This window comes from Sturnus vulgaris, unplaced genomic scaffold (genome assembly GCF_052056855.1).
Source record: "Sturnus vulgaris isolate bStuVul1 unplaced genomic scaffold, bStuVul1.hap1 Scaffold_1959, whole genome shotgun sequence".
NCBI classification, from domain to species: domain Eukaryota; kingdom Metazoa; phylum Chordata; class Aves; order Passeriformes; family Sturnidae; genus Sturnus; species Sturnus vulgaris.
In genome coordinates this window covers 18036-41943 of record NW_028276175.1, presented here as the reverse complement: position 1 = coordinate 41943, position 23908 = coordinate 18036, and the positions used below count along the sequence as shown (strand labels likewise).

The 23908-nt window shown below is 47.1% G+C and overlaps 2 protein-coding genes and 2 long non-coding RNA genes across 4 annotated transcripts; all 4 read left to right on the top strand.

Annotated features, from left to right (window-relative positions):
• The first annotated feature begins 4471 nt into the window (after nt 1-4471).
• Nucleotides 4472-6300, top strand: LOC148217968 (nucleolar pre-ribosomal-associated protein 1-like). Its single transcript, XM_088158267.1, has 3 exons — nt 4472-5154; nt 5248-5364; nt 6003-6300. Exons 1-3 carry the CDS (start codon nt 5149-5151, stop codon nt 6150-6152), a joined length of 273 nt encoding a protein of 90 aa, XP_088014393.1. The 5' UTR covers nt 4472-5148; the 3' UTR covers nt 6153-6300.
• Nucleotides 6301-6813: 513 nt separating this feature from the next.
• LOC148217967 (uncharacterized) lies at nt 6814-7624 on the top strand. Its single transcript, XR_015800644.1, has 2 exons — nt 6814-7045; nt 7274-7624. It is a non-coding gene; the product is annotated as an uncharacterized LOC148217967 (long non-coding RNA).
• A 118-nt stretch (nt 7625-7742) lies between these two features.
• LOC148217966 (uncharacterized) lies at nt 7743-9408 on the top strand. The gene is made up of 2 exons (XR_015800645.1): nt 7743-7861; nt 8162-9408. It is a non-coding gene; the product is annotated as an uncharacterized LOC148217966 (long non-coding RNA).
• A 12241-nt stretch (nt 9409-21649) lies between these two features.
• LOC148217965 (nucleolar pre-ribosomal-associated protein 1-like) lies at nt 21650-23478 on the top strand. The gene is made up of 3 exons (XM_088158266.1): nt 21650-22332; nt 22426-22542; nt 23181-23478. Exons 1-3 carry the CDS (start codon nt 22327-22329, stop codon nt 23328-23330), a joined length of 273 nt encoding a protein of 90 aa, XP_088014392.1. The 5' UTR covers nt 21650-22326; the 3' UTR covers nt 23331-23478.
• Nucleotides 23479-23908: the final 430 nt, after the last annotated feature.

Genomic DNA, 23908 nt, shown 5'->3' with positions numbered 1-23908 from the left:
TTAATTCAATATTTTATGCTTGTGGTGTGTAGTGTGCTGATTTATTTTTTAATGTTATTTACTACGTGCGCTTTTGTTTTTGAGTGAAGGTAACTTTCTGGATGGCTTTGTATTTGAGGCAGAATGAATTGAAGTAGGTTTTTAAAACTGATTTTTCATATGTACGATGGGGAGTTTAGTAGGGGCAGCTCTGATGGTGGGGGCTTGGTTGTTAATTTTATCAGACGGCTTTTGTTAGATACAGCTTTTAATTCTGGAAAGTTTTTTTTTCTAATGTCGTGCTTTGAAGGTGGTTTTCGAGGATGTATGGTATAGCTTTATTTTGTTTGTAGATGGTGTATGATAAGGGCTATGGTCTATTTATCTAATGCCCTGTTTTTTCATTCAGGTGTTGATAAGGGAGTTCTTGAATGGCGTTTTGTGTTGTTTTTGTTTTTGGTGGGGCGTTGTTTTTAAAGGATACCTTGATATGCATAAATATAAACATAGACACAAACATGCACAAACGTAAACATAAACATATAAACATAAACATAAACATGCAAGACAATAACAATAAATATAAATATAAACATAAATAGAAATAGAAATACAAACATTAAAAAAATCAGTGAGAAATGGGGTAAAATCAGTGAGAAATGGGGGGGAAAGTCGGTGAGAATTGGGGAAAAAATCAGTGATTAATGGGTGGGAAAATGCATGAAAAATGGGGGGAAAAATTCAGAGAGAAATGGGGGCAAATATCAGTGATAAATGGGGGGGAAAATCAGGAAATATCCATGAAAATTGGGGGAAACATCCATGAAAAATGGGGGAAAAAATCAGTGAGAAATGGGGAAAAATGGGGAAAAAATCCATGAAAAATGAGGGAAATAATCAGTGAGAAACGGAAAAAAATCAATGAGAAATCGGCGAAAATTGAGGACAAAATCAGCGAGAAATGGGGGAAAAATCAGTGGTAAATGGGGGAATAGTCGATGAAAAATGGGGGAATATTCAGTGAGAAATGGGGGGAAAAAATCAGTGAGTAATGGGGGAAAAATGGGGAAAAAATCAATGAGAAATGGGTGGAAAAAATCAGTGAGAAATGGGGAAAAAAATCAGAGAGAAATGGGGAAAAATCAGTCAGAAATGGGTCGAAAAAATCAGTCAGAAATGGGGAAAAAATCGGTGAGAAATGTGGAAAAAATCTTTGATAAATTGGGGAAAAAAAATCATTGAGAAATTGGGGGAAAAAATTTAGTGAGAAATGGGGAAAAATTGGGAAAAAATCCACGAAAATTGCGGGGGAAACAAATCGGTGAGAAATGGGGGAAAAATGCATGAAAAATGGGCCGTAAATATCAGTGAGAAATGGGGAAAAAAATCAATGAAAAATGGCGGGAAAAATCAGATCGGTGATCGATAACTAATGCATGCCTATGGATTACATCGGTGATCGATTGATCGCAACTACCGATCGATTACATCGGCGATCGATTGATCGCGAGTACCGATCGATTAGATCGGCGATCGATTGATCGCGCCTGCCGATCGATTAGATCGGCGATCGATTGATCGCGCCTGCCGATCGATTAGATCGGCGATCGATTGCTAATGCCTGCCGATCGATTAGATCGGCGATCGATTGCCAATGCCTGCCGATCGATTAGATCGGCGATCGATTGCTAATGCCTGCCGATCGATTAGATCGGCGATCGATTGATCGCGCCTGCCGATCGATTAGATCGGCGATCGATTGATCGCGCCTGCCGATCGATTAGATCGGCGATCGATTGCCAATGCCTGCCGATCGATTAGATCGGCGATCGATTGCCAATGCCTGCCGATCGATTAGATCGGCGATCGATTGCTAATGCCTGCCGATCGATTAGATCGGCGATCGATTGCCAATGCCTGCCGATCGATTAGATCGGCGAACGATTGCCAATGCCTGCCGATCGATTATATCGGCGATCGATTGATCGCGCCTGCCGATCGATTAGATCGGCGATCGATTGATCGCGCCTGCCGATCGATTAGATCGGCGATCGATTGCTAATGCCTGCCGATCGATTAGATCGGCGATCGATTGCCAATGCCTGCCGATCGATTAGATCGGCGATCGATTGCCAATGCCTGCCGATCGATTAGATCGGCGATCGATTGATCGCGCCTGCCGATCGATTAGATCGGCGAACGATTGCCAATGCCTGCCGATCGATTATATCGGCGATCGATTGCCAATGCCTGCCGATCGATTGCTAATGCACACTATTTGCACACTCCTTGCACACCCTTTGCACTCATACAGAGGCAGGAGGTTTCTCAGTTCTGGTCGCGGTTTTTTGGGGCGTTCATTCAGGGGGATTTCCTCAAGGATTGGGACACTCCTTGATTCCATCCCTTGCCTGTCTCCCAAGCGCCACCCTGTGGGCAGAGCGCGGTACTGCGCGCCTGCCTCTCCCAAGATGGCGGCTCGGGTGTCGCTCCCCGACCTTCTAACTCTGGCTGCAAAAGGAGGGTGGCACAGCAAGGAGCCCGCTCGCTCTAGTGGGATGCCTGCGCACGACGCCGACACCGATCCCACGGGTGCGATTTTCGGCGGCGTTTCCAATCGTGCGGACATCTCCTTCAGCCCGCTTCGGCCCGGGGAAGAGGGGCGGGGCCGCCAGCGATGGTCCCGGCGCAGCCCGGGCAGGCTCGGGACGGAGCCGGGGCTTGGCGAGGCGGGGCACGGAGGTCCCGGGGACGGGACCGGGCGGGGCCGGGGCGGTGCTTTAGGGGCGGTCCCCAGTGGTCCCGGGCGGCACCGGGGGCGGGGCCGGGTGATCCCGGAGCGGTACCGAGCTGTGCTGGGGACGGTGCTGCAGGGGCGGTGCCGGGCCCGCCTCAGGGTGATTGAATGCCCAGAAATCGCCTCCTCTGCCCCGTGCTCACACTGAGCTGCGGGCTGCAGCGTGCTGTCGGAGCTCCGCACACAGCACGGATTTGGGCTTCCCCTCCTCTCAAACCCTCTCCCCCTTCTTCCTCCTCCTCATCTTCCTCTTTTTCCTCTCCCTCCGCCTCGCCCCCCTCCCCGGGCCCCTGACTCCCCCCGGGATCCCCTCCTCCGGAGGCGGCCCTTCCGAACCGACCCCCCCTCCAAGCCCCGGAGCCCGAGACCATTAAGGTAAGCTTTGGAATTGAAATATCAGGATATTCACTCTATCCCACTGGCCTGAAATTTCAGGATTGTACGATTTTTTCTTGAAGCAGTTACCTTTGCTGCAGGATTGTGTGGTCACCAGTCTCCTTTCCTGTGCCTCTTGTTGAAATTTGCTGTCAGATAACCGGCTAGTAACGAAATATTTGACAGAAATCAATGCTGTGAACGGACTTCACTGCAGCAGTTGATGAAAGAGCAAAGAAAATGTCTGTCGTGTTTACGCACCCCCCCGAGGCTGAATGAATTCTGATACTGTAATAAATCAGTGCAGTTGGTGCCTGCAAAGGTCTTGACATTGATCAAGAAGATATTGCTTTGGATTTTTACTTTTTATCAGCGTTTCTTTAATCTGTACTTCAGCACTCTAGCCTTTCATAAGTCTTCTCCGGTTTCCTCTGGCCCTGCAGAGTAGTCCTCTCTGTTATTGTCTGATCCCAGCTTTGATGCAAGGAGTACTTTTTGTCTTGAAAATTAGCATCCCCCTCTGCATATTTAAATTAGTTATTTGACTTTTGAGAAAAAGCTGGCCAGCTCGAAGTCCACCAGACACCAGAGGCTGCTGTTTTTAGCACCTTATTCAAAGAGGACATCCTTTAGTTACCTAAGGAGGGGTAGAGATTTACCCCTAGGAATAAGGAATAAATGCAACCAGACTGTCCTGCCAAGAAAAAATCCAGTTACAGTGACTGAATTCGGGTTTAGTTGCCCTTGATCCTTGCAAGGGATTAAAGGCAGGTTCACTTGGTCTCCCAGCAATGAATGTCTCAACCGAAAGCTGCTCAAAATGTGCCGTTTTTCTGATGGTTTTGGATTCTTTTGCCAGGTGGGAACATGGACTGCTTGACTTGTTCCTGTGTCCACTTTCCACTTCAGTCCTTTGCATTTTCTCTGAAGGGAAAGCAGGAACAGGGAAGTTGGGGCAGTTCCGTCAGCAGAAAGGCTGCTAAGAATAGATGGTAAGGACTTACTTTTCTGCACAGTGCCATGTAACTGAAGGCTCGTTTTTGGATTTCACATTCTGTTCCTGCCCGGTTTTGTGAGAGCTGCAGGTGCATTTCTGTTTCCAGACCCTGCCAAAAATAGTCGCTTATATTATAATGAATCCTTTTTCCTTCATGTTTTCTTGCTTTAAATGAATTCCCCTGTCAGACTGATGTGAGCAGCAGTTATTTTTAGAGCTGCTGGTGTTGTACACGGAGTAACTGTAGAACAAATGAGTTGTGATGGCTTCCTTGTATTTGATGTGTGGAGAGGAGCAAAGGCACAGATTCATCCTGTGTAATTGCAGTCGTCCAACGTAGGTGCCAGGGTCGGGAAGCTGGGCAAGGTTTCCTCTCTTGCTGGGCCTTAGGGGGAGGGAGCTGAACCCTGGTGTCACTCGGATTCCTTCCTCTTCTCCCTCCTCCTTTCTTGCTTGTAGAGCTGGAGCTCGGGGTCACCGAGTTTGGGTGCTCGCAGTCAGGGCCTGAATTTGGAGAGCAGGAAAGCGGGGGGAAGTTTCTAGGCACGTCAAAGCCTGTCTCTAGGGTGTGTGACTTGCTGTCTTCCTCACCACCCCCAGCAACTTGCACTTCTCTCTGGACCTTGCTGTGGTCACAGCCCACTGCTCATTTATGTGACTGTTCATCCCTCTGCCTGATTGCTTTAAGTACAAGTAGCCTGATTCAGGTTTAATTTAGCAATGATTTTCCTCTGTTTCATCGGTAGTTTTCTAAAACTCCCCTACAGGCTATTTTGAAGGTGCTTTTTTCTTTTTTTTTTAACTGCCTGTGATGATAGAAAGCTGTACCGCCCTCTGAAAGCAGTATAACCTGCTTTCCAAAAATTACAGAAGTAGGATTTTTATTGTCCACTATGCAGCTGAAGTCCCCCTAGTGAGCCTCTTGAACTGAGGGTGAGGAGAGCGGCAGATACGACTCCTCATCAACCTGCTCTTCTTTTCGTTCCTAAAAGAAGGAAGCATGAAGGTAACTATAGAAAAAGATCTGCATCCCTCGGGGTTTTGTATTTTAGGTGTTTTGAGGTTTATTTACACACCTCCTCCTTTGTTTCCTGGACAGGTTTTACGTGACAGTGGAGCGTTTGAGTACACGTGGAAGGAGCTTTCAATTTGGCTGGAGCACTTGGATAATACAAAAGAAGACCAGAAGGAAGCAGTGATTCAGTTTTTGGAAAAGGTAACGGTGTTCAAATCAGCTGGATAAAAAAATGCAAAGAATAGTGTTAGTGGAAACTGGAGGTCTTGTTGCTATTGTTGAGAAACCTGTCAAAGACCAGCGAATGAATTCTGAGAAAAGCCTTGTTTGGGATTCTTTATACGGAGGTGGCATCCTTCTTGTGTTCAGTGGGAGGGCAGCCAAATGATTTGTAGGAAAATGAAATCCAAAGAGATCAGCTGTTATTACAGCATTGTCGGTGTAAGGGTAGAGTGGTGTAGGTGTGGGTAGCTTTGATCTCCTCTTTAGGTGCCGACATTATCAGAGCTCAGTAGATGGTGGTCCTTGACAAGGAAAGGTGACACTTGCTGTTTACTCTTCAGGATGTTGAATGCCCAGTGCTTTGCCTCCACTGTGGTCTGCCCAGGTACTCGGTGTGTGGTCGCAGTCTAGGTGCCAAGTTGTGGTGGGTTTTTGTTTTTCCATCAGTGTGGCCTGTAGAGCAGGAACTGTAGACAGAATCCTGCAGAAGTGCTATGGAAGTTGTCCTCATAAAAGCTGCCCAGCTTTCAGCACGTGGTCGTTCTCAGTACCGTGTGGTTCCCCTGCACTTGCCAGCCAGCAGGTGCACTTACCTTTCTCCCCACCTTTGCTGACAGATCCTGCTGAAGCTGGTGACCAACCCCTGTCCCTACACTGACAAGGCAGCAGACCTGGTTCAGGCAGCCAGCACGCTCCAGGTGGCTCTGTTTAAACAGGACTCTGATAACATCAGCATCCCCGTCTCTCACATTGATGGTATGTGGTAACCTGTCAACATCCCAACTCCATGACTTGGGGATACACTTTCTAGCCCTAATCAGCAAACTGGGGATGGATAACTCTGGCAATCCTGTTAAGTAAGGGCCCTCCAGGATTCAGCTCTCCACGTGTTCTTGGTATCAGAAGTCGAAGTGGAATTGCCAAGTTGCCGCTTTACCTCTGAAAGTCATTTCTGCCGTGGCTGTGCCACTTGAACGGTATTTGAAATCTCTCTTCATGCTCTTGCAGCAGCGTTTTTGAACTCAAATGGAAATCTAGCCCTTCTGCCTGGGACTGTTGACAGAGTCATGGAATCCCAGAGTGGTTTGGCCGGCAAGGCTCCTTAAATCTCATCCAGTTCCAGCCCTGCCATGAACAGGGACACCTTTCAGTAGCCCGGGCTGCTCCAAGCCCCAGTGTCCAGCCTGGCTTTGGACACATCCAGGGATCCAGGAGCAGCCACAGCTGCTCCGTGCTGGACAGCAGCATTGAAAGGCAGAGTGAAGGTTCAGCTGTAATTTAGGGGTTGCACTTAAAGTTGTATTGCGTGACAAATGTGGCTTTCATCCTTTTTTTTATTTTTTATTTTTTTTTTTAATTAAAAAGAATTAAAAAGATGCCTTGTATTCCTGGAGTGTTGCATTCTACGTCTGTTGTTTTTCCTGTTAGTCTGGATTCTTGCTTTGATGTTTTTCTTCACTGATTAGATGTCCTGGATATGGTGGATGTCCTGCTCGAGGACAGTGATGGCTTTGATGAAGAAGTTGGGTTCTCTTTAAATGAAGACGTGATCATTTCCCTTCAGTGCTGTTGTCCCTGCTGCATTAGAAGCCAGGAATGAACAAGTCCACGTGGGCCTGGATGCTGATCCCTCTTGCTGGTCCATGACAGCATGTGACAGGTGAGATTTCCAGGTGTCTGATTTAGCAGGAAACTGGTTTGTTCCTTCTTGTGAGGAGGCTCATTGGCTTTGCACGGGCAAAGCCACTCCACGTTTTCCATCTAGGAACAGAGCTGGGGAGCTGTTTTAAAACAGAGTCCCAGAGGTAAACAGCTTGGCTCGGTATTTCTGTGTGGGAATAGAAGAATATCTGTGTCTTCTGATTTTTCTCTCGTCTTTCTTCCACAGGTGTTTTTGTATTCCTGACTTGGGTTTCCATCGGGGACACGTGGCTTGGAGCTCAGGAGCCGGATCTGTTCCTTGCCCACGGCAGATTGGTCTGCACTAGTGCAGGTGAGGAATTACAGGACGGCTTGGGAACTCGGAAACAAGGAGAAGCAAGTCTTATGTGTCTTTGCAAAAAGATTTGGCTACCACAGGGCATTAATTCAGGGAGTTAAGACTTCATCTTTAACGTTCTGTGCTCTGCCAGCATCACTGCGAGCCCTGAAAGCCTCCTGAGCTGTTCTCATACAGACCTATCTTGTTTGGTCAAAAAAAAAATCTTAGTTTAGTTTCGTCCAAGAAATGTTACTACTCTGTGCGAGCTCATGGGGAAGCTTTTATTCGGCATCTCTCAGTGGGACATTGAAAGTCCAACTTCCCATTTCTTGCACAGTGTGAGAGGCAGTATTACTTTCTATCATTTTTATCACAGGCATTTTAAACTTTTTGAGGAACCGGCAGGACTGTTTGTGTGGAGGCGTGCGGTTCACAGCCATCCTCTGTCCAACGTAGGATGGGAAAAAAAGGCTGGAGAGCTTCCTACAAGGGGCTGTAAGTGCAAATGACCAGGAGCCCGGGGTTTAGTCATGATGATTTAGTATTTCTTAAAAGACTCTGATTGATTTCATGATGCCAAAACCAGTATGGATAGAAGACTGAAGTCAGGAATCACGATGGTCTCCTTGGGTTTAAAAAGCTTTAATGGTGTTTCAAGACATTTGTATGAGACCTGGTTTGTTTTTTCTTACCCTTTTATTCAATCAAAAAAAAAAAAAAAAAAAAAAAAAGCCTTGATCCATCACTGCTGCTGTGATGTGTGACTAATGCCTGTCCTCCCTCCACGTGGAACAGGTGAGAGGTGGAACTGAAGCCCAAAGAGTTTTCTGCCCACTGATAATACGTGAGTCATATTGGGAATTCTCTGCAGAATGGCAACAGTTGTTCTTGAATGTGGCCATGAGGGGAGTGGAACATGGCAGCCCGGGTCTGAGAAGGTGCAGTGCCAGAAGGAGAAGCTTTGAAATGTTAAATCAGGATTGATTCAGGTGACTCGCGACCGCGTGCTGTGCCCAGGGCCTTGGTAGAAATACTGTGCAGGGAAAAGCCAGAGCTGCCTGTGCTATGAGCTGAATTTTTTATTGGGGGGGGGGGGGGGGGGGGGGTGAAATAAGAATGAGGTGCAAATGAGGGAATTGCTTGTGTGTGTGAATATTCTTGTCCTAAAGGAGCGCTGCCCGGTGCTCCTCCCTTGCTGTGCCCCTCTCCTGGTGAGCCTCTGTCCTGCTGGCCGTGCCTCTCTGTCTCCGTGGCTGTGCTGCTCCTTGCCCGTCTTTGCCCGCCCCGCACGGGCTGTGCTCGCTTCCTCTCTGGCTCCTGGGTTCCCTCTTTGTCATGGTACCCCTCAGTCCTTGCTGTGTGTTTGGCACTCTCTGTCTTTTCTCCGTCCTTCTCTGTGCCTCTGTGGTGCTCCCTGTGCCGTTGTTTCCCGTGGGATCCTTGTGTCCCGGTCACTGTCTGTCCTAGGGTGATGTTATGGTGTTTCTATCTCCAATCATGTGTCCTGATTATGTTTGGTATTATGTCCTGTGCTTCCAGGACTGACTCTGAGAGTGAAGCTTTGTTTTGTCTTGTTATCAGCCGGCTCACCTCCCCCATGGTCTATGTTTAGGAGAGGTTTTAGCTCGGTTTGCTTGCTTGCTTGCTTGCCTGCTTGCTTGCCTGCTTGCTCGCTTCTGCCTCTTTTTCTTTCCTTCGCTTTGCCCTTGCTTTTTTCTTATTAGTTAGTTCAGCTAGGCAGTCCAACTTTTTCCCTGGACTGTTTTCTCTTCCACCCCGTCCCCTCCCTCTCCTGGATACCATCTGAACCTGTTCCGGACGGGGACCTGGGAAACCCCAAGAAACACCGGGAGTCTACACTCTGTCACCTGCAGCAGCCATTCCCAAGCGCCAGAGACTGATAACTGGGCGACCACTCGCCAGAGAGACTGAACTCGTCATCCCTTCAGAACGGTGAAAGAGTTTTTTGTCAGCTGGTGTTGTCTTTTTTCCCTGTGCTGGGGAGTGTCTTGCTTGTTAAATAAAGAGGTTTTTTTCTCCCACTCTTCTCCGAGGAAATTCTTCCCGAACCCGGTGGGGTGGGGGGGAGGAGTCGTGGGGTTTGCTGTCTGGGGGCTCCTTCTGGAGGTTTTCCCCCAAATTTGCCCAAAACCAGGACACTGTCCCTGTTCATTTTTAATCCCTCCCTCTTGTGCTGCCCATCCAGCATGCCAGGGGTTTCTTTTCGTTTTTTGGTTATTTTTCGTTTTCATTTTTCTTCTTCTTTTTTTTTTTTTTAGGGGGGGTTCCATTTCATCGTGCACCTTGATGTTGATTTTCTTCCCTTGTCCTCTCTGCTGCCCCTCCTCCTTTCTGCCCCTTGTCCCCTGTGTCTGCAGGGCTGGGGAGGAACTTCAGCCCTTGTGGGGGTTGCCCTCCCTTTTCTGGTGTCAGCAGAGTCACTTTCTGTGGGATGGACACATGGGAGGGGTTGCAGTCAAGTGCCCTGCTGCTGTCCAGGGCAGTTGGAGTCGTTCTGTGCCTTCTTTGGGGTGAGGAAAAAAGGCTGAGGGGGGCTCCGACGTGGTTTGGGGCACCCCAAGGTCCCTGGGAGAGGGAGCCGGGCTGCGCTGGAGGAGCAGGTGAGTCGGGCATGGGGGGGGGTCATGGTGGGTGCCAGAACATTGAGAGGGAGGGGTGGGTGTAGAATGCATGAAAAACAGAACCTTAAAAAATAGCTAAATATAGTCTAAAAGGAATGTTTTATTGGTTTGTGTTTGGATAGAGGTAGGGTTTTTTAATAGATACTGTAAATAGAAAAGATAAAGAATAAAAATATATAAGCAAATATAAGAAACCAATATATAAATATATTACATTACATTATATTTTGTTATGAAAATAGAAATATATAAATACTTAGACTTTAAAAGGAATGTTTTATTGTTTTTTATTTGGTTAGAGGAGGGTTTTTAATAAATAATATAAATCATATAGGCAAAAATATACAAATATGCAAAAATAGATACTGACATAAAATTATTATAACTATATATGCATATATATATGTAAGTATAAATCTATAGAAATAAATATAAATATAAAATATATGTATGTAGTATGTAATATAAATAATTTATCGATTTTAATATGTTATATTAAATAGTATGTTATAATAGAATGTAAATAGCATATAGTATATTAATATACAAGTAAAAAATACGTTAAATAGTATATAAATATAGAATACACAATATAGACATATAAATCTACAGATATAAATATGAAAACTAAATAAAAAAATATATTCAAATAGAATTTAAAATAATCGAGTTTTTTGTTTCTATTTGGTTAGAGGCAGAGCTTTTAAAGAAATAATATTAAAAACAATGAACCTCCAAATATAGATGGATATAGATAAAATAGAAATAACATTAGTAATATAAATCTATGTATATAATGAATAATAAAATAATATTGTATATATGATAAATAGAATAGCAATTAAATTGAATATATGAAATATGTCTAGATTATGACTAGAAATTAAATATTAAAAAATAGATGATTTCTATATATAAAAGGGTTTTTTTTTTCATTTGGTCAGAGGCAGGGCATTTTTAGTTTGGGTCGGGGTTTTTTTGGGGCGTTCATTGAGAGGATTTTATGACGGGTGGGGACTCTGGTGCTTGGAACTCTCTCCCTTCTCTGGCTGTCCCTGACAGGGCGGCAGTGCCGGGCTGAGTTGGGCGGCAGTGCTGCCGCCGTGTGGACACAGGCGGGTACTGCACCGTGCCCCTCTCAGGATGGCGGAAGGGCCCGCGGGCCGGGACCCAGCCCTGCGGCAGCGCTCAAGATGGCGGCCTCTCTAGGACCCCGGCGGATAGGCGTCTACATAAAACGCCTGCTCGCGCCCGCCGGCGCCCTCACGCCCGCGGCACCGCGGACCGCGCGGCCGTTGTCGGCACGCTCTGACACGTCCGGGAAAATTGTCGGCGAGCGGATCGGCGTCGGCGATGTAACCAGGCATCTTATGCCTACACACCGGGGTCCTGATTTTTTCCCGCCCTTTCTGCCGCCATTTTGGGAAGGTCAGGCGGGGTGCCGCCCGAGCCGCCATTTTGAGAGTCCCGACACGCTCAAGATGGCGGCCTCTCTAGGACCCCGGCGGATAGGCGTCTACATAAAACGCCTGCCCGCACCCGCCGGCGCCCTCACTCCCGCGGCACCGCGAACCGCGCGGCCGTTGTCGGCACGCTCTGAAACATCCGGGAAAATTGGCGGCGAGCAGATGGGCGTCGGCGATGTAATCAGGCATCTTATGCCTACACACCGGGGTCCTGATTTTTTCCCGCCCTTTCTGCCGCCATTTTGGGAAGGTCAGGCGGGGTGCCGCCCGAGCCGCCATTTTGAGAGTGCGGACACACTCAAGATGGCGGCCTCTCTAGGACCCCGGCGGATAGGCGTCTACATAAAACGCCTGCCCGCGCCCGCCGCGCCCTCACGCCCGCGGCACCGCGGACCGCGCGGCCGTTGTCGGCACGCTCTGAAACAACAGGGAAAATTGGCGGCGAGCGGATCGGCGTCGGCGATGTAATCAGGCATCTTATGCCTACACACCGGGGTCCTGATTTTTTCCCGCCCTTTCTGCCGCCATTTTTGGCAGGTCAGCCGGGGTGCCGCCCGAGCCGCCATTTTGAGAGTCCCGACACGCTCAAGATGGCGGCCTCTCTAGGACCCCGGCGGATAGGCGTTTACATAAAACGCCTGTCCGCGTTCGCCGGCATAAAAATAAATATGCATAAATATAAACATAGACATAAACATGCACAAACGTTAACCTGCATAGATATAAACATAAACATAAACATGCAAAACAATAATAATAAATATAAATATAAACATAATTAGAAATAGAAATACAAACATTAATAAAATCAGTGAGAAATGGGGTAAAATCAGTGAGAAATGGGGGGGAAAAGCCATGAAAAATGATGGAAAAATCAGAGAGAAATGGGGGAAAAATCGGTGAGGAATGGGGAAAAAGATCAACGAAAAATTGGGAAAAATCAGTCAGAAGTGGGGGATAAAAATCAGTGAGAAATGGGGGGAAAAGTCGGTGAGAAATGGGGAAAAAATCAGTGATTAATGGGCGGGAAAATGCATGAAAAATGGGGGGAATAATTCAGAGAGAAATGGGGGCAAATATCAGTGAGAAATGGGGGGGAAAATCAGGAAATATCCATGAAAATTGGGGGAAACATCCATGAAAAATGGCGGAAAAAATCAGTGAGAAATGGGGAAAAATGGGGAAAAAGGAGTGATAAATGGGGGGAAAAAATCAGTGAGAAATGGGGAAAAAAGGGGAAAAAATCCACGAAAAATGGGTGGAAAAATCCATGAAAAATCAACGGAAAAATCAGTGAGAAATGGGGAAAACATCATGGTGAAATGGGGAAAAAATCAGAGAGAAATGGGGAAAAATCATTGAAAAATGGGGGATAAAAATCAGTGAGAAATGGGGGGAAAATGGGGAAAAACATCAGTGAGAAATGGGGAAAAAAATCTTTGATAAATTGGGGCAAAAATCATTGAGAAATGGGGAAAAAAATCAGTGAGAAATGGGGAAAATTTGGGAAAAATCCACGAAAATTGCGGGAAAAAATGCTTGAAAAATTGGGGAAAAAAATCCGAGAGAAAATCATCCCGTAATCCCCGAGGAAATCCCCCCGGAACACTCGGGAAAATCCCCCCGGAATTCCTCGTAAAATCACCCCGGATACCCCGGGAAAATCCCTCCGGACTCCCCGAAAAATTCCCCCCGGAATACTCGGGAAAATCCCCCCGGAATCCCCGAGAAAATCCACCCGGAATCCCCTGGAAAATCCACCGGGAATTCCCCGGGAAATTCCTCGCTGAAACCCCTGGAAAATCCCCCCGGAATCCCGGAGAAAATCCCCCCGGAATTCCCCGGGAATATCCCCTCGGAATCCCCGGGAAAATCCTCCCGGAATTCCCGAGAAAATCCCCCGGAATTCCCTGAGGAAATCGCCCCGGAATCCCAGTGAAAATCCCCCCGGAATCCCCGTGAAAATCCCCCCGGAATCCCCGGGAAAATCCCCCAGGAATCCCCTGGAAAATCCCCCAGGTATCCCCGATAAAATCCCCCTGGAATCCCCTGGATAATCCCCATGGAATCCCCTGGAAAATCCCCCAGGAATCCCCGAGAAAATATGCCCGGAATCCCCTGGAAAATCCCCCTGGAATCGCGGGGAAAAATCCCCCCGGATTTCCCGGGAAAAATCCCCCCGGAATCCCCGATAAAATCTCCCCGGAATCCCTGAGAAAATCCCCCCGGAATCCGCGAGAAAATATGCCCAGAATCCCCGATAAAATCCCCCCGGAATCCCCGGGAATATCCCCCAGGAATCCCCGATAAAATCCCCCCGGAATCCCCCAGAAAATCCCCCCGGAATCCCCGACAAAATCCCCCCGGAATTCCCGAGAAAATCCCCCCGGAATCCCCGGAAAATCCCCGCGGAATTCCGGTCCATTTCTGTAGGAGAATAGTTTGTAAGGATAGTGCAGAAGGCACTAGTTGCCAACGAGTTACAGCTGTACAGATTAGCAAGGAGTGGAAACAGCCTTGCCTGCCCAGTGAGGCTGGTTGTTATAAAAGCGTGGGTCAGCTGGCTGCCAGTTTCACTAAGCACAGCTCCAGCTGGAGGTGCAGAGCCTGCTGCAGTGTGGGCTGGAGCCTGCTGGCTGTGCTGCGAGGAGGAAGGGACACGTGGCCGTGCAAGGGATGGACAAGGTGAGAGGATGCTGTGTGTGGGACAGACAGGCTCAGGTGGCTGGGGAAGGGACAGGCTGGGGTTTAGCCAGTCGTACAGAGGAGAGGAGGAGTGGGTGCTGTGTGGAGCTGCCTGTGAGAAAAGGAGTCAGAGTTGCCTCAAAGAAATCTGTGGAGAGAAGGCATGAAAAGTGTGTAATGAAAGACTAATGTTGGTGCCTGTCATGTCTGTCTTGATATAATTGCTACACGTTTTCTCGGAATGCTTGAATTTAGACATAAAATGAAAACTTTATTGTAAGAAAGGAATGCATTTCTCACCAAAGTGGTGTAGGGTGGGGGATCACAACTCCCAGATGGCCTGGAAGCGGAACGGCCACAGGGGTTACTGTAACTGGGCCTCCAGTACCAAAGCCCCAGTGGGTTTAAAGGCTAGAGCTGGGCTGGGATTAGCACGGGCTATGCAGCTGGGCTCATGCACAGGTCTGTCAGCACTCCTACCCGAGGACAGTCCCTCACCTAGGGAGAGGTTCTAGGCCTGGAGATGAGGCTGAGTTTGGGAAGGGTGATGAGGACATGGTTAGGGAGGGATGTAAATGCATATCAAAAGACTTAATTTTGAGGGGTGGCAAGCATTAGCTATAAAGCAGTAAGTATTTACAGCTAAAGGCTGGAGGTGGGGGCTGTCTGAGGAGGACAGGACTGTTTAAGGCTGAAGTTGGAAGAGAAACCTTGGTGAAGCTTTTGCGTTAGAAACGGCCTCACCTGCCAAATCAGATTTTTGTCTTCAGGATTGCATGAGTGAGGCTGCCACAGCCAAGGAAAAGGTTCAGGTTTGGGAGGCAAAGGCGAGTTAGGCAGGGCTGCAGGGCTGGGGCTTGGCTGTTTCCATACTGCTCAGGGCAGCAAAGGGTAGCTGGCTCACTGGGCCTTGGATCTAGAACTCTTTCTGGAACAAGGTGGAGAGCTGAGGTTCATGCAAGGAAGGGGCCAGGAATTCTTTGTCTGACTGGAAAATGCCAGAGGGGCAGTGTGTGACTCGGATAGGATGATATGTTCGTCTGGCGAGAGTCACAAAAGAATATTTTGGTTTACTGATAACTGGGCAGCTCAGAAGTTACTACTTGACTTAGTTGCTGCTCCCATCTGTTGCACACATAAACAGAGCAAAGCAGACGAATTCTCTCGGAGCCTGAGGTCTTTGACTGGCCCTCCAAAAATGCTGCCCGCTAAAAAACAGACGTGGGGGAGGAAAGTTGTCAGATACAATAGAGCAAGAAAAGGACACGGGCTTCAAAGTGCCCTCCAGCAGACCACGGAAGTGACCTGTCTGGAAGTGAAACCAGCAGTCTGCTTCCCCAGCCTCCTGGAAGCCTCTAACAGCTACACAGGCAGTGAGGGGAGAGAACAATTCAACCTAAAAATAATTTTCAGTAGCGTTCTGCACTGCTGTTAAAAATACTGCAACCAGGGAATGTGGTGTGGTGATAACTATTAGGCCTGTAAGTCTGGTAACTGGGGCTTTTAGCTCAAACATCTCGGTATGGCTACTTTGAGCCTTGTAAAAGCTGCGTTAAGTCCAATTTCTTGGGTAGTTCTACTAGCTCTAGCCTTGCTTTTCATCCCCTCAGTAACAAAGCAACTCCCTCTCGAGAATGTTATTTACTTTCCATATGATGTGCCTACATTGCAAATGTCTTTGGACACATGCGTAAATTTAAGTTTCAAGAAAGCTGTCAAGCTAAAACAAAGGCTTGCCATAATGCAGAAGAAAATGTTTTATGGAAGAACTGAGAGGTCCCTACCTGGGCATAGAATTTGCTATACTAAGGTGTGTTCCAAACGGATCTGCCATCTAAACAAGCAGAAAAATAGTTGGAATGTAGTGAGTTCAATTTAACTATTGCTAGAAATAGGAATTATTAGCAGAGCTTGGAGCATGATATCACTAGCAGCAGTAAGACGCTTTTAGCTTGCTTCTCATAAATTACTTGTAAAAAGCATTTGTACCTAGTGTGTAGCAATTAATATTTCCCCATTTTCTTCCCCCCCGCCCCCCAGTCTCAGGTACTCCTTTTATTTTACCCTTTTCTGTCTTGTAACATCACCTTCCTTTATTTTATTCTATCTTCTGTTCTCAGAACATCGCAGCATCCTCTGTCAATGTGAAAGCATTTGTTCATCCTGTCTTGGAATGGCTGTCAATGTTGCCCTCTTCTGGATCACTTTTTTTTTTTTTTTTTTTTTTTTTTTTTTTTTTTTTTTAACAATATGTTGCTAAATGTCAGGAAAATTAATCCACAAACACCAGCGGTTTATGTCCAAAAAGGAAACAGAGGAGTCCTTTTTGCTTTATTCGAATAAAGGGAGAGGCCATGGGACATTCCCCTGGGATCTCTCAAATTTTTGGAGGACGCAGCCTCCTTTTTATCCTATTTTCCCGGCCGCATTTCCCTCTCTCTTTTCCCATTGGCTGAGGTACTTGAGAGGCACAGACTTCCCGGAACGCCTGATACCTGAAATTCCCCTCTAATGTATAACCCTCCCTTTTAATTTTTAATTCTTCTAGAATTCATAGTTTCCCCCCGTTGCTTCTTTCATCTTTCGATATCCAATTTCATTTATCAGCAGCCCTGCCGTTTGTTTGTAAAGGCAACTATCTCTTTCCATTCATCAATCAGTGGAATCCATCCCATTGTTTCTTTTATCTCTCAGTGCTAGCCTTATCTACAGGCTGATCCACAGCTCATTTGTAAAGACAAATTCAACATTCCTCTCAGCTAATAAATGAGAAGTTAGCTGAAAAAAGTAAAAACTGGATTTTTTTTCCGGTGTGTGTCGGACAATACAGTGGAGAGAATTTGCGGGAGGATGATCGAGGATATCCTATTATAATATCGTTCTCGGACATTTTACTATTTTAGATCATCAGTTGTATTCTGAAAGAAATCTATTTTAATGATATGTGTACGTTTGCACGAAGTTATAGTTAAATATAGCTTGCGGCTGGGCTCTTTAATGAATAGGGGTATTTTTGGTTTTAATTCAATATTTTATGCTTGTGGTGTGTAGTGTGCTGATTTATTTTTTAATGTTATTTACTACGTGCGCTTTTGTTTTTGAGTGAAGGTAACTTTCTGGATGGCTTTGTATTTGAGGCAGAATGAATTGAAGTAGGTTTTTAAAACTGATTTTTCATATGTACGATGGGGAGTTTAGTAGGGGCAGCTCTGATGGTGGGGGCTTGGTTGTTAATTTTATCAGACGGCTTTTGTTAGATACAGCTTTTAATTCTGGAAAGTTTTTTTTTCTAATGTCGTGCTTTGAAGGTGGTTTTCGAGGATGTATGGTATAGCTTTATTTTGTTTGTAGATGGTGTATGATAAGGGCTATGGTCTATTTATCTAATGCCCTGTTTTTTCATTCAGGTGTTGATAAGGGAGTTCTTGAATGGCGTTTTGTGTTGTTTTTGTTTTTGGTGGGGCGTTGTTTTTAAAGGATACCTTGATATGCATAAATATAAACATAGACACAAACATGCACAAACGTAAACATAAACATATAAACATAAACATAAACATGCAAGACAATAACAATAAATATAAATATAAACATAAATAGAAATAGAAATACAAACATTAAAAAAATCAGTGAGAAATGGGGTAAAATCAGTGAGAAATGGGGGGGAAAGTCGGTGAGAATTGGGGAAAAAATCAGTGATTAATGGGTGGGAAAATGCATGAAAAATGGGGGGAAAAATTCAGAGAGAAATGGGGGCAAATATCAGTGATAAATGGGGGGGAAAATCAGGAAATATCCATGAAAATTGGGGGAAACATCCATGAAAAATGGGGGAAAAAATCAGTGAGAAATGGGGAAAAATGGGGAAAAAATCCATGAAAAATGAGGGAAATAATCAGTGAGAAACGGAAAAAAATCAATGAGAAATCGGCGAAAATTGAGGACAAAATCAGCGAGAAATGGGGGAAAAATCAGTGGTAAATGGGGGAATAGTCGATGAAAAATGGGGGAATATTCAGTGAGAAATGGGGGGAAAAAATCAGTGAGTAATGGGGGAAAAATGGGGAAAAAATCAATGAGAAATGGGTGGAAAAAATCAGTGAGAAATGGGGAAAAAAATCAGAGAGAAATGGGGAAAAATCAGTCAGAAATGGGTCGAAAAAATCAGTCAGAAATGGGGAAAAAATCGGTGAGAAATGTGGAAAAAATCTTTGATAAATTGGGGAAAAAAAATCATTGAGAAATTGGGGGAAAAAATTTAGTGAGAAATGGGGAAAAATTGGGAAAAAATCCACGAAAATTGCGGGGGAAACAAATCGGTGAGAAATGGGGGAAAAATGCATGAAAAATGGGCCGTAAATATCAGTGAGAAATGGGGAAAAAAATCAATGAAAAATGGCGGGAAAAATCAGATCGGTGATCGATAACTAATGCATGCCTATGGATTACATCGGTGATCGATTGATCGCAACTACCGATCGATTACATCGGCGATCGATTGATCGCGAGTACCGATCGATTAGATCGGCGATCGATTGATCGCGCCTGCCGATCGATTAGATCGGCGATCGATTGATCGCGCCTGCCGATCGATTAGATCGGCGATCGATTGCTAATGCCTGCCGATCGATTAGATCGGCGATCGATTGCCAATGCCTGCCGATCGATTAGATCGGCGATCGATTGCTAATGCCTGCCGATCGATTAGATCGGCGATCGATTGATCGCGCCTGCCGATCGATTAGATCGGCGATCGATTGATCGCGCCTGCCGATCGATTAGATCGGCGATCGATTGCCAATGCCTGCCGATCGATTAGATCGGCGATCGATTGCCAATGCCTGCCGATCGATTAGATCGGCGATCGATTGCTAATGCCTGCCGATCGATTAGATCGGCGATCGATTGCCAATGCCTGCCGATCGATTAGATCGGCGAACGATTGCCAATGCCTGCCGATCGATTATATCGGCGATCGATTGATCGCGCCTGCCGATCGATTAGATCGGCGATCGATTGATCGCGCCTGCCGATCGATTAGATCGGCGATCGATTGCTAATGCCTGCCGATCGATTAGATCGGCGATCGATTGCCAATGCCTGCCGATCGATTAGATCGGCGATCGATTGCCAATGCCTGCCGATCGATTAGATCGGCGATCGATTGATCGCGCCTGCCGATCGATTAGATCGGCGAACGATTGCCAATGCCTGCCGATCGATTATATCGGCGATCGATTGCCAATGCCTGCCGATCGATTGCTAATGCACACTATTTGCACACTCCTTGCACACCCTTTGCACTCATACAGAGGCAGGAGGTTTCTCAGTTCTGGTCGCGGTTTTTTGGGGCGTTCATTCAGGGGGATTTCCTCAAGGATTGGGACACTCCTTGATTCCATCCCTTGCCTGTCTCCCAAGCGCCACCCTGTGGGCAGAGCGCGGTACTGCGCGCCTGCCTCTCCCAAGATGGCGGCTCGGGTGTCGCTCCCCGACCTTCTAACTCTGGCTGCAAAAGGAGGGTGGCACAGCAAGGAGCCCGCTCGCTCTAGTGGGATGCCTGCGCACGACGCCGACACCGATCCCACGGGTGCGATTTTCGGCGGCGTTTCCAATCGTGCGGACATCTCCTTCAGCCCGCTTCGGCCCGGGGAAGAGGGGCGGGGCCGCCAGCGATGGTCCCGGCGCAGCCCGGGCAGGCTCGGGACGGAGCCGGGGCTTGGCGAGGCGGGGCACGGAGGTCCCGGGGACGGGACCGGGCGGGGCCGGGGCGGTGCTTTAGGGGCGGTCCCCAGTGGTCCCGGGCGGCACCGGGGGCGGGGCCGGGTGATCCCGGAGCGGTACCGAGCTGTGCTGGGGACGGTGCTGCAGGGGCGGTGCCGGGCCCGCCTCAGGGTGATTGAATGCCCAGAAATCGCCTCCTCTGCCCCGTGCTCACACTGAGCTGCGGGCTGCAGCGTGCTGTCGGAGCTCCGCACACAGCACGGATTTGGGCTTCCCCTCCTCTCAAACCCTCTCCCCCTTCTTCCTCCTCCTCATCTTCCTCTTTTTCCTCTCCCTCCGCCTCGCCCCCCTCCCCGGGCCCCTGACTCCCCCCGGGATCCCCTCCTCCGGAGGCGGCCCTTCCGAACCGACCCCCCCTCCAAGCCCCGGAGCCCGAGACCATTAAGGTAAGCTTTGGAATTGAAATATCAGGATATTCACTCTATCCCACTGGCCTGAAATTTCAGGATTGTACGATTTTTTCTTGAAGCAGTTACCTTTGCTGCAGGATTGTGTGGTCACCAGTCTCCTTTCCTGTGCCTCTTGTTGAAATTTGCTGTCAGATAACCGGCTAGTAACGAAATATTTGACAGAAATCAATGCTGTGAACGGACTTCACTGCAGCAGTTGATGAAAGAGCAAAGAAAATGTCTGTCGTGTTTACGCACCCCCCCGAGGCTGAATGAATTCTGATACTGTAATAAATCAGTGCAGTTGGTGCCTGCAAAGGTCTTGACATTGATCAAGAAGATATTGCTTTGGATTTTTACTTTTTATCAGCGTTTCTTTAATCTGTACTTCAGCACTCTAGCCTTTCATAAGTCTTCTCCGGTTTCCTCTGGCCCTGCAGAGTAGTCCTCTCTGTTATTGTCTGATCCCAGCTTTGATGCAAGGAGTACTTTTTGTCTTGAAAATTAGCATCCCCCTCTGCATATTTAAATTAGTTATTTGACTTTTGAGAAAAAGCTGGCCAGCTCGAAGTCCACCAGACACCAGAGGCTGCTGTTTTTAGCACCTTATTCAAAGAGGACATCCTTTAGTTACCTAAGGAGGGGTAGAGATTTACCCCTAGGAATAAGGAATAAATGCAACCAGACTGTCCTGCCAAGAAAAAATCCAGTTACAGTGACTGAATTCGGGTTTAGTTGCCCTTGATCCTTGCAAGGGATTAAAGGCAGGTTCACTTGGTCTCCCAGCAATGAATGTCTCAACCGAAAGCTGCTCAAAATGTGCCGTTTTTCTGATGGTTTTGGATTCTTTTGCCAGGTGGGAACATGGACTGCTTGACTTGTTCCTGTGTCCACTTTCCACTTCAGTCCTTTGCATTTTCTCTGAAGGGAAAGCAGGAACAGGGAAGTTGGGGCAGTTCCGTCAGCAGAAAGGCTGCTAAGAATAGATGGTAAGGACTTACTTTTCTGCACAGTGCCATGTAACTGAAGGCTCGTTTTTGGATTTCACATTCTGTTCCTGCCCGGTTTTGTGAGAGCTGCAGGTGCATTTCTGTTTCCAGACCCTGCCAAAAATAGTCGCTTATATTATAATGAATCCTTTTTCCTTCATGTTTTCTTGCTTTAAATGAATTCCCCTGTCAGACTGATGTGAGCAGCAGTTATTTTTAGAGCTGCTGGTGTTGTACACGGAGTAACTGTAGAACAAATGAGTTGTGATGGCTTCCTTGTATTTGATGTGTGGAGAGGAGCAAAGGCACAGATTCATCCTGTGTAATTGCAGTCGTCCAACGTAGGTGCCAGGGTCGGGAAGCTGGGCAAGGTTTCCTCTCTTGCTGGGCCTTAGGGGGAGGGAGCTGAACCCTGGTGTCACTCGGATTCCTTCCTCTTCTCCCTCCTCCTTTCTTGCTTGTAGAGCTGGAGCTCGGGGTCACCGAGTTTGGGTGCTCGCAGTCAGGGCCTGAATTTGGAGAGCAGGAAAGCGGGGGGAAGTTTCTAGGCACGTCAAAGCCTGTCTCTAGGGTGTGTGACTTGCTGTCTTCCTCACCACCCCCAGCAACTTGCACTTCTCTCTGGACCTTGCTGTGGTCACAGCCCACTGCTCATTTATGTGACTGTTCATCCCTCTGCCTGATTGCTTTAAGTACAAGTAGCCTGATTCAGGTTTAATTTAGCAATGATTTTCCTCTGTTTCATCGGTAGTTTTCTAAAACTCCCCTACAGGCTATTTTGAAGGTGCTTTTTTCTTTTTTTTTTAACTGCCTGTGATGATAGAAAGCTGTACCGCCCTCTGAAAGCAGTATAACCTGCTTTCCAAAAATTACAGAAGTAGGATTTTTATTGTCCACTATGCAGCTGAAGTCCCCCTAGTGAGCCTCTTGAACTGAGGGTGAGGAGAGCGGCAGATACGACTCCTCATCAACCTGCTCTTCTTTTCGTTCCTAAAAGAAGGAAGCATGAAGGTAACTATAGAAAAAGATCTGCATCCCTCGGGGTTTTGTATTTTAGGTGTTTTGAGGTTTATTTACACACCTCCTCCTTTGTTTCCTGGACAGGTTTTACGTGACAGTGGAGCGTTTGAGTACACGTGGAAGGAGCTTTCAATTTGGCTGGAGCACTTGGATAATACAAAAGAAGACCAGAAGGAAGCAGTGATTCAGTTTTTGGAAAAGGTAACGGTGTTCAAATCAGCTGGATAAAAAAATGCAAAGAATAGTGTTAGTGGAAACTGGAGGTCTTGTTGCTATTGTTGAGAAACCTGTCAAAGACCAGCGAATGAATTCTGAGAAAAGCCTTGTTTGGGATTCTTTATACGGAGGTGGCATCCTTCTTGTGTTCAGTGGGAGGGCAGCCAAATGATTTGTAGGAAAATGAAATCCAAAGAGATCAGCTGTTATTACAGCATTGTCGGTGTAAGGGTAGAGTGGTGTAGGTGTGGGTAGCTTTGATCTCCTCTTTAGGTGCCGACATTATCAGAGCTCAGTAGATGGTGGTCCTTGACAAGGAAAGGTGACACTTGCTGTTTACTCTTCAGGATGTTGAATGCCCAGTGCTTTGCCTCCACTGTGGTCTGCCCAGGTACTCGGTGTGTGGTCGCAGTCTAGGTGCCAAGTTGTGGTGGGTTTTTGTTTTTCCATCAGTGTGGCCTGTAGAGCAGGAACTGTAGACAGAATCCTGCAGAAGTGCTATGGAAGTTGTCCTCATAAAAGCTGCCCAGCTTTCAGCACGTGGTCGTTCTCAGTACCGTGTGGTTCCCCTGCACTTGCCAGCCAGCAGGTGCACTTACCTTTCTCCCCACCTTTGCTGACAGATCCTGCTGAAGCTGGTGACCAACCCCTGTCCCTACACTGACAAGGCAGCAGACCTGGTTCAGGCAGCCAGCACGCTCCAGGTGGCTCTGTTTAAACAGGACTCTGATAACATCAGCATCCCCGTCTCTCACATTGATGGTATGTGGTAACCTGTCAACATCCCAACTCCATGACTTGGGGATACACTTTCTAGCCCTAATCAGCAAACTGGGGATGGATAACTCTGGCAATCCTGTTAAGTAAGGGCCCTCCAGGATTCAGCTCTCCACGTGTTCTTGGTATCAGAAGTCGAAGTGGAATTGCCAAGTTGCCGCTTTACCTCTGAAAGTCATTTCTGCCGTGGCTGTGCCACTTGAACGGTATTTGAAATCTCTCTTCATGCTCTTGCAGCAGCGTTTTTGAACTCAAATGGAAATCTAGCCCTTCTGCCTGGGACTGTTGACAGAGTCATGGAATCCCAGAGTGGTTTGGCCGGCAAGGCTCCTTAAATCTCATCCAGTTCCAGCCCTGCCATGAACAGGGACACCTTTCAGTAGCCCGGGCTGCTCCAAGCCCCAGTGTCCAGCCTGGCTTTGGACACATCCAGGGATCCAGGAGCAGCCACAGCTGCTCCGTGCTGGACAGCAGCATTGAAAGGCAGAGTGAAGGTTCAGCTGTAATTTAGGGGTTGCACTTAAAGTTGTATTGCGTGACAAATGTGGCTTTCATCCTTTTTTTTATTTTTTAT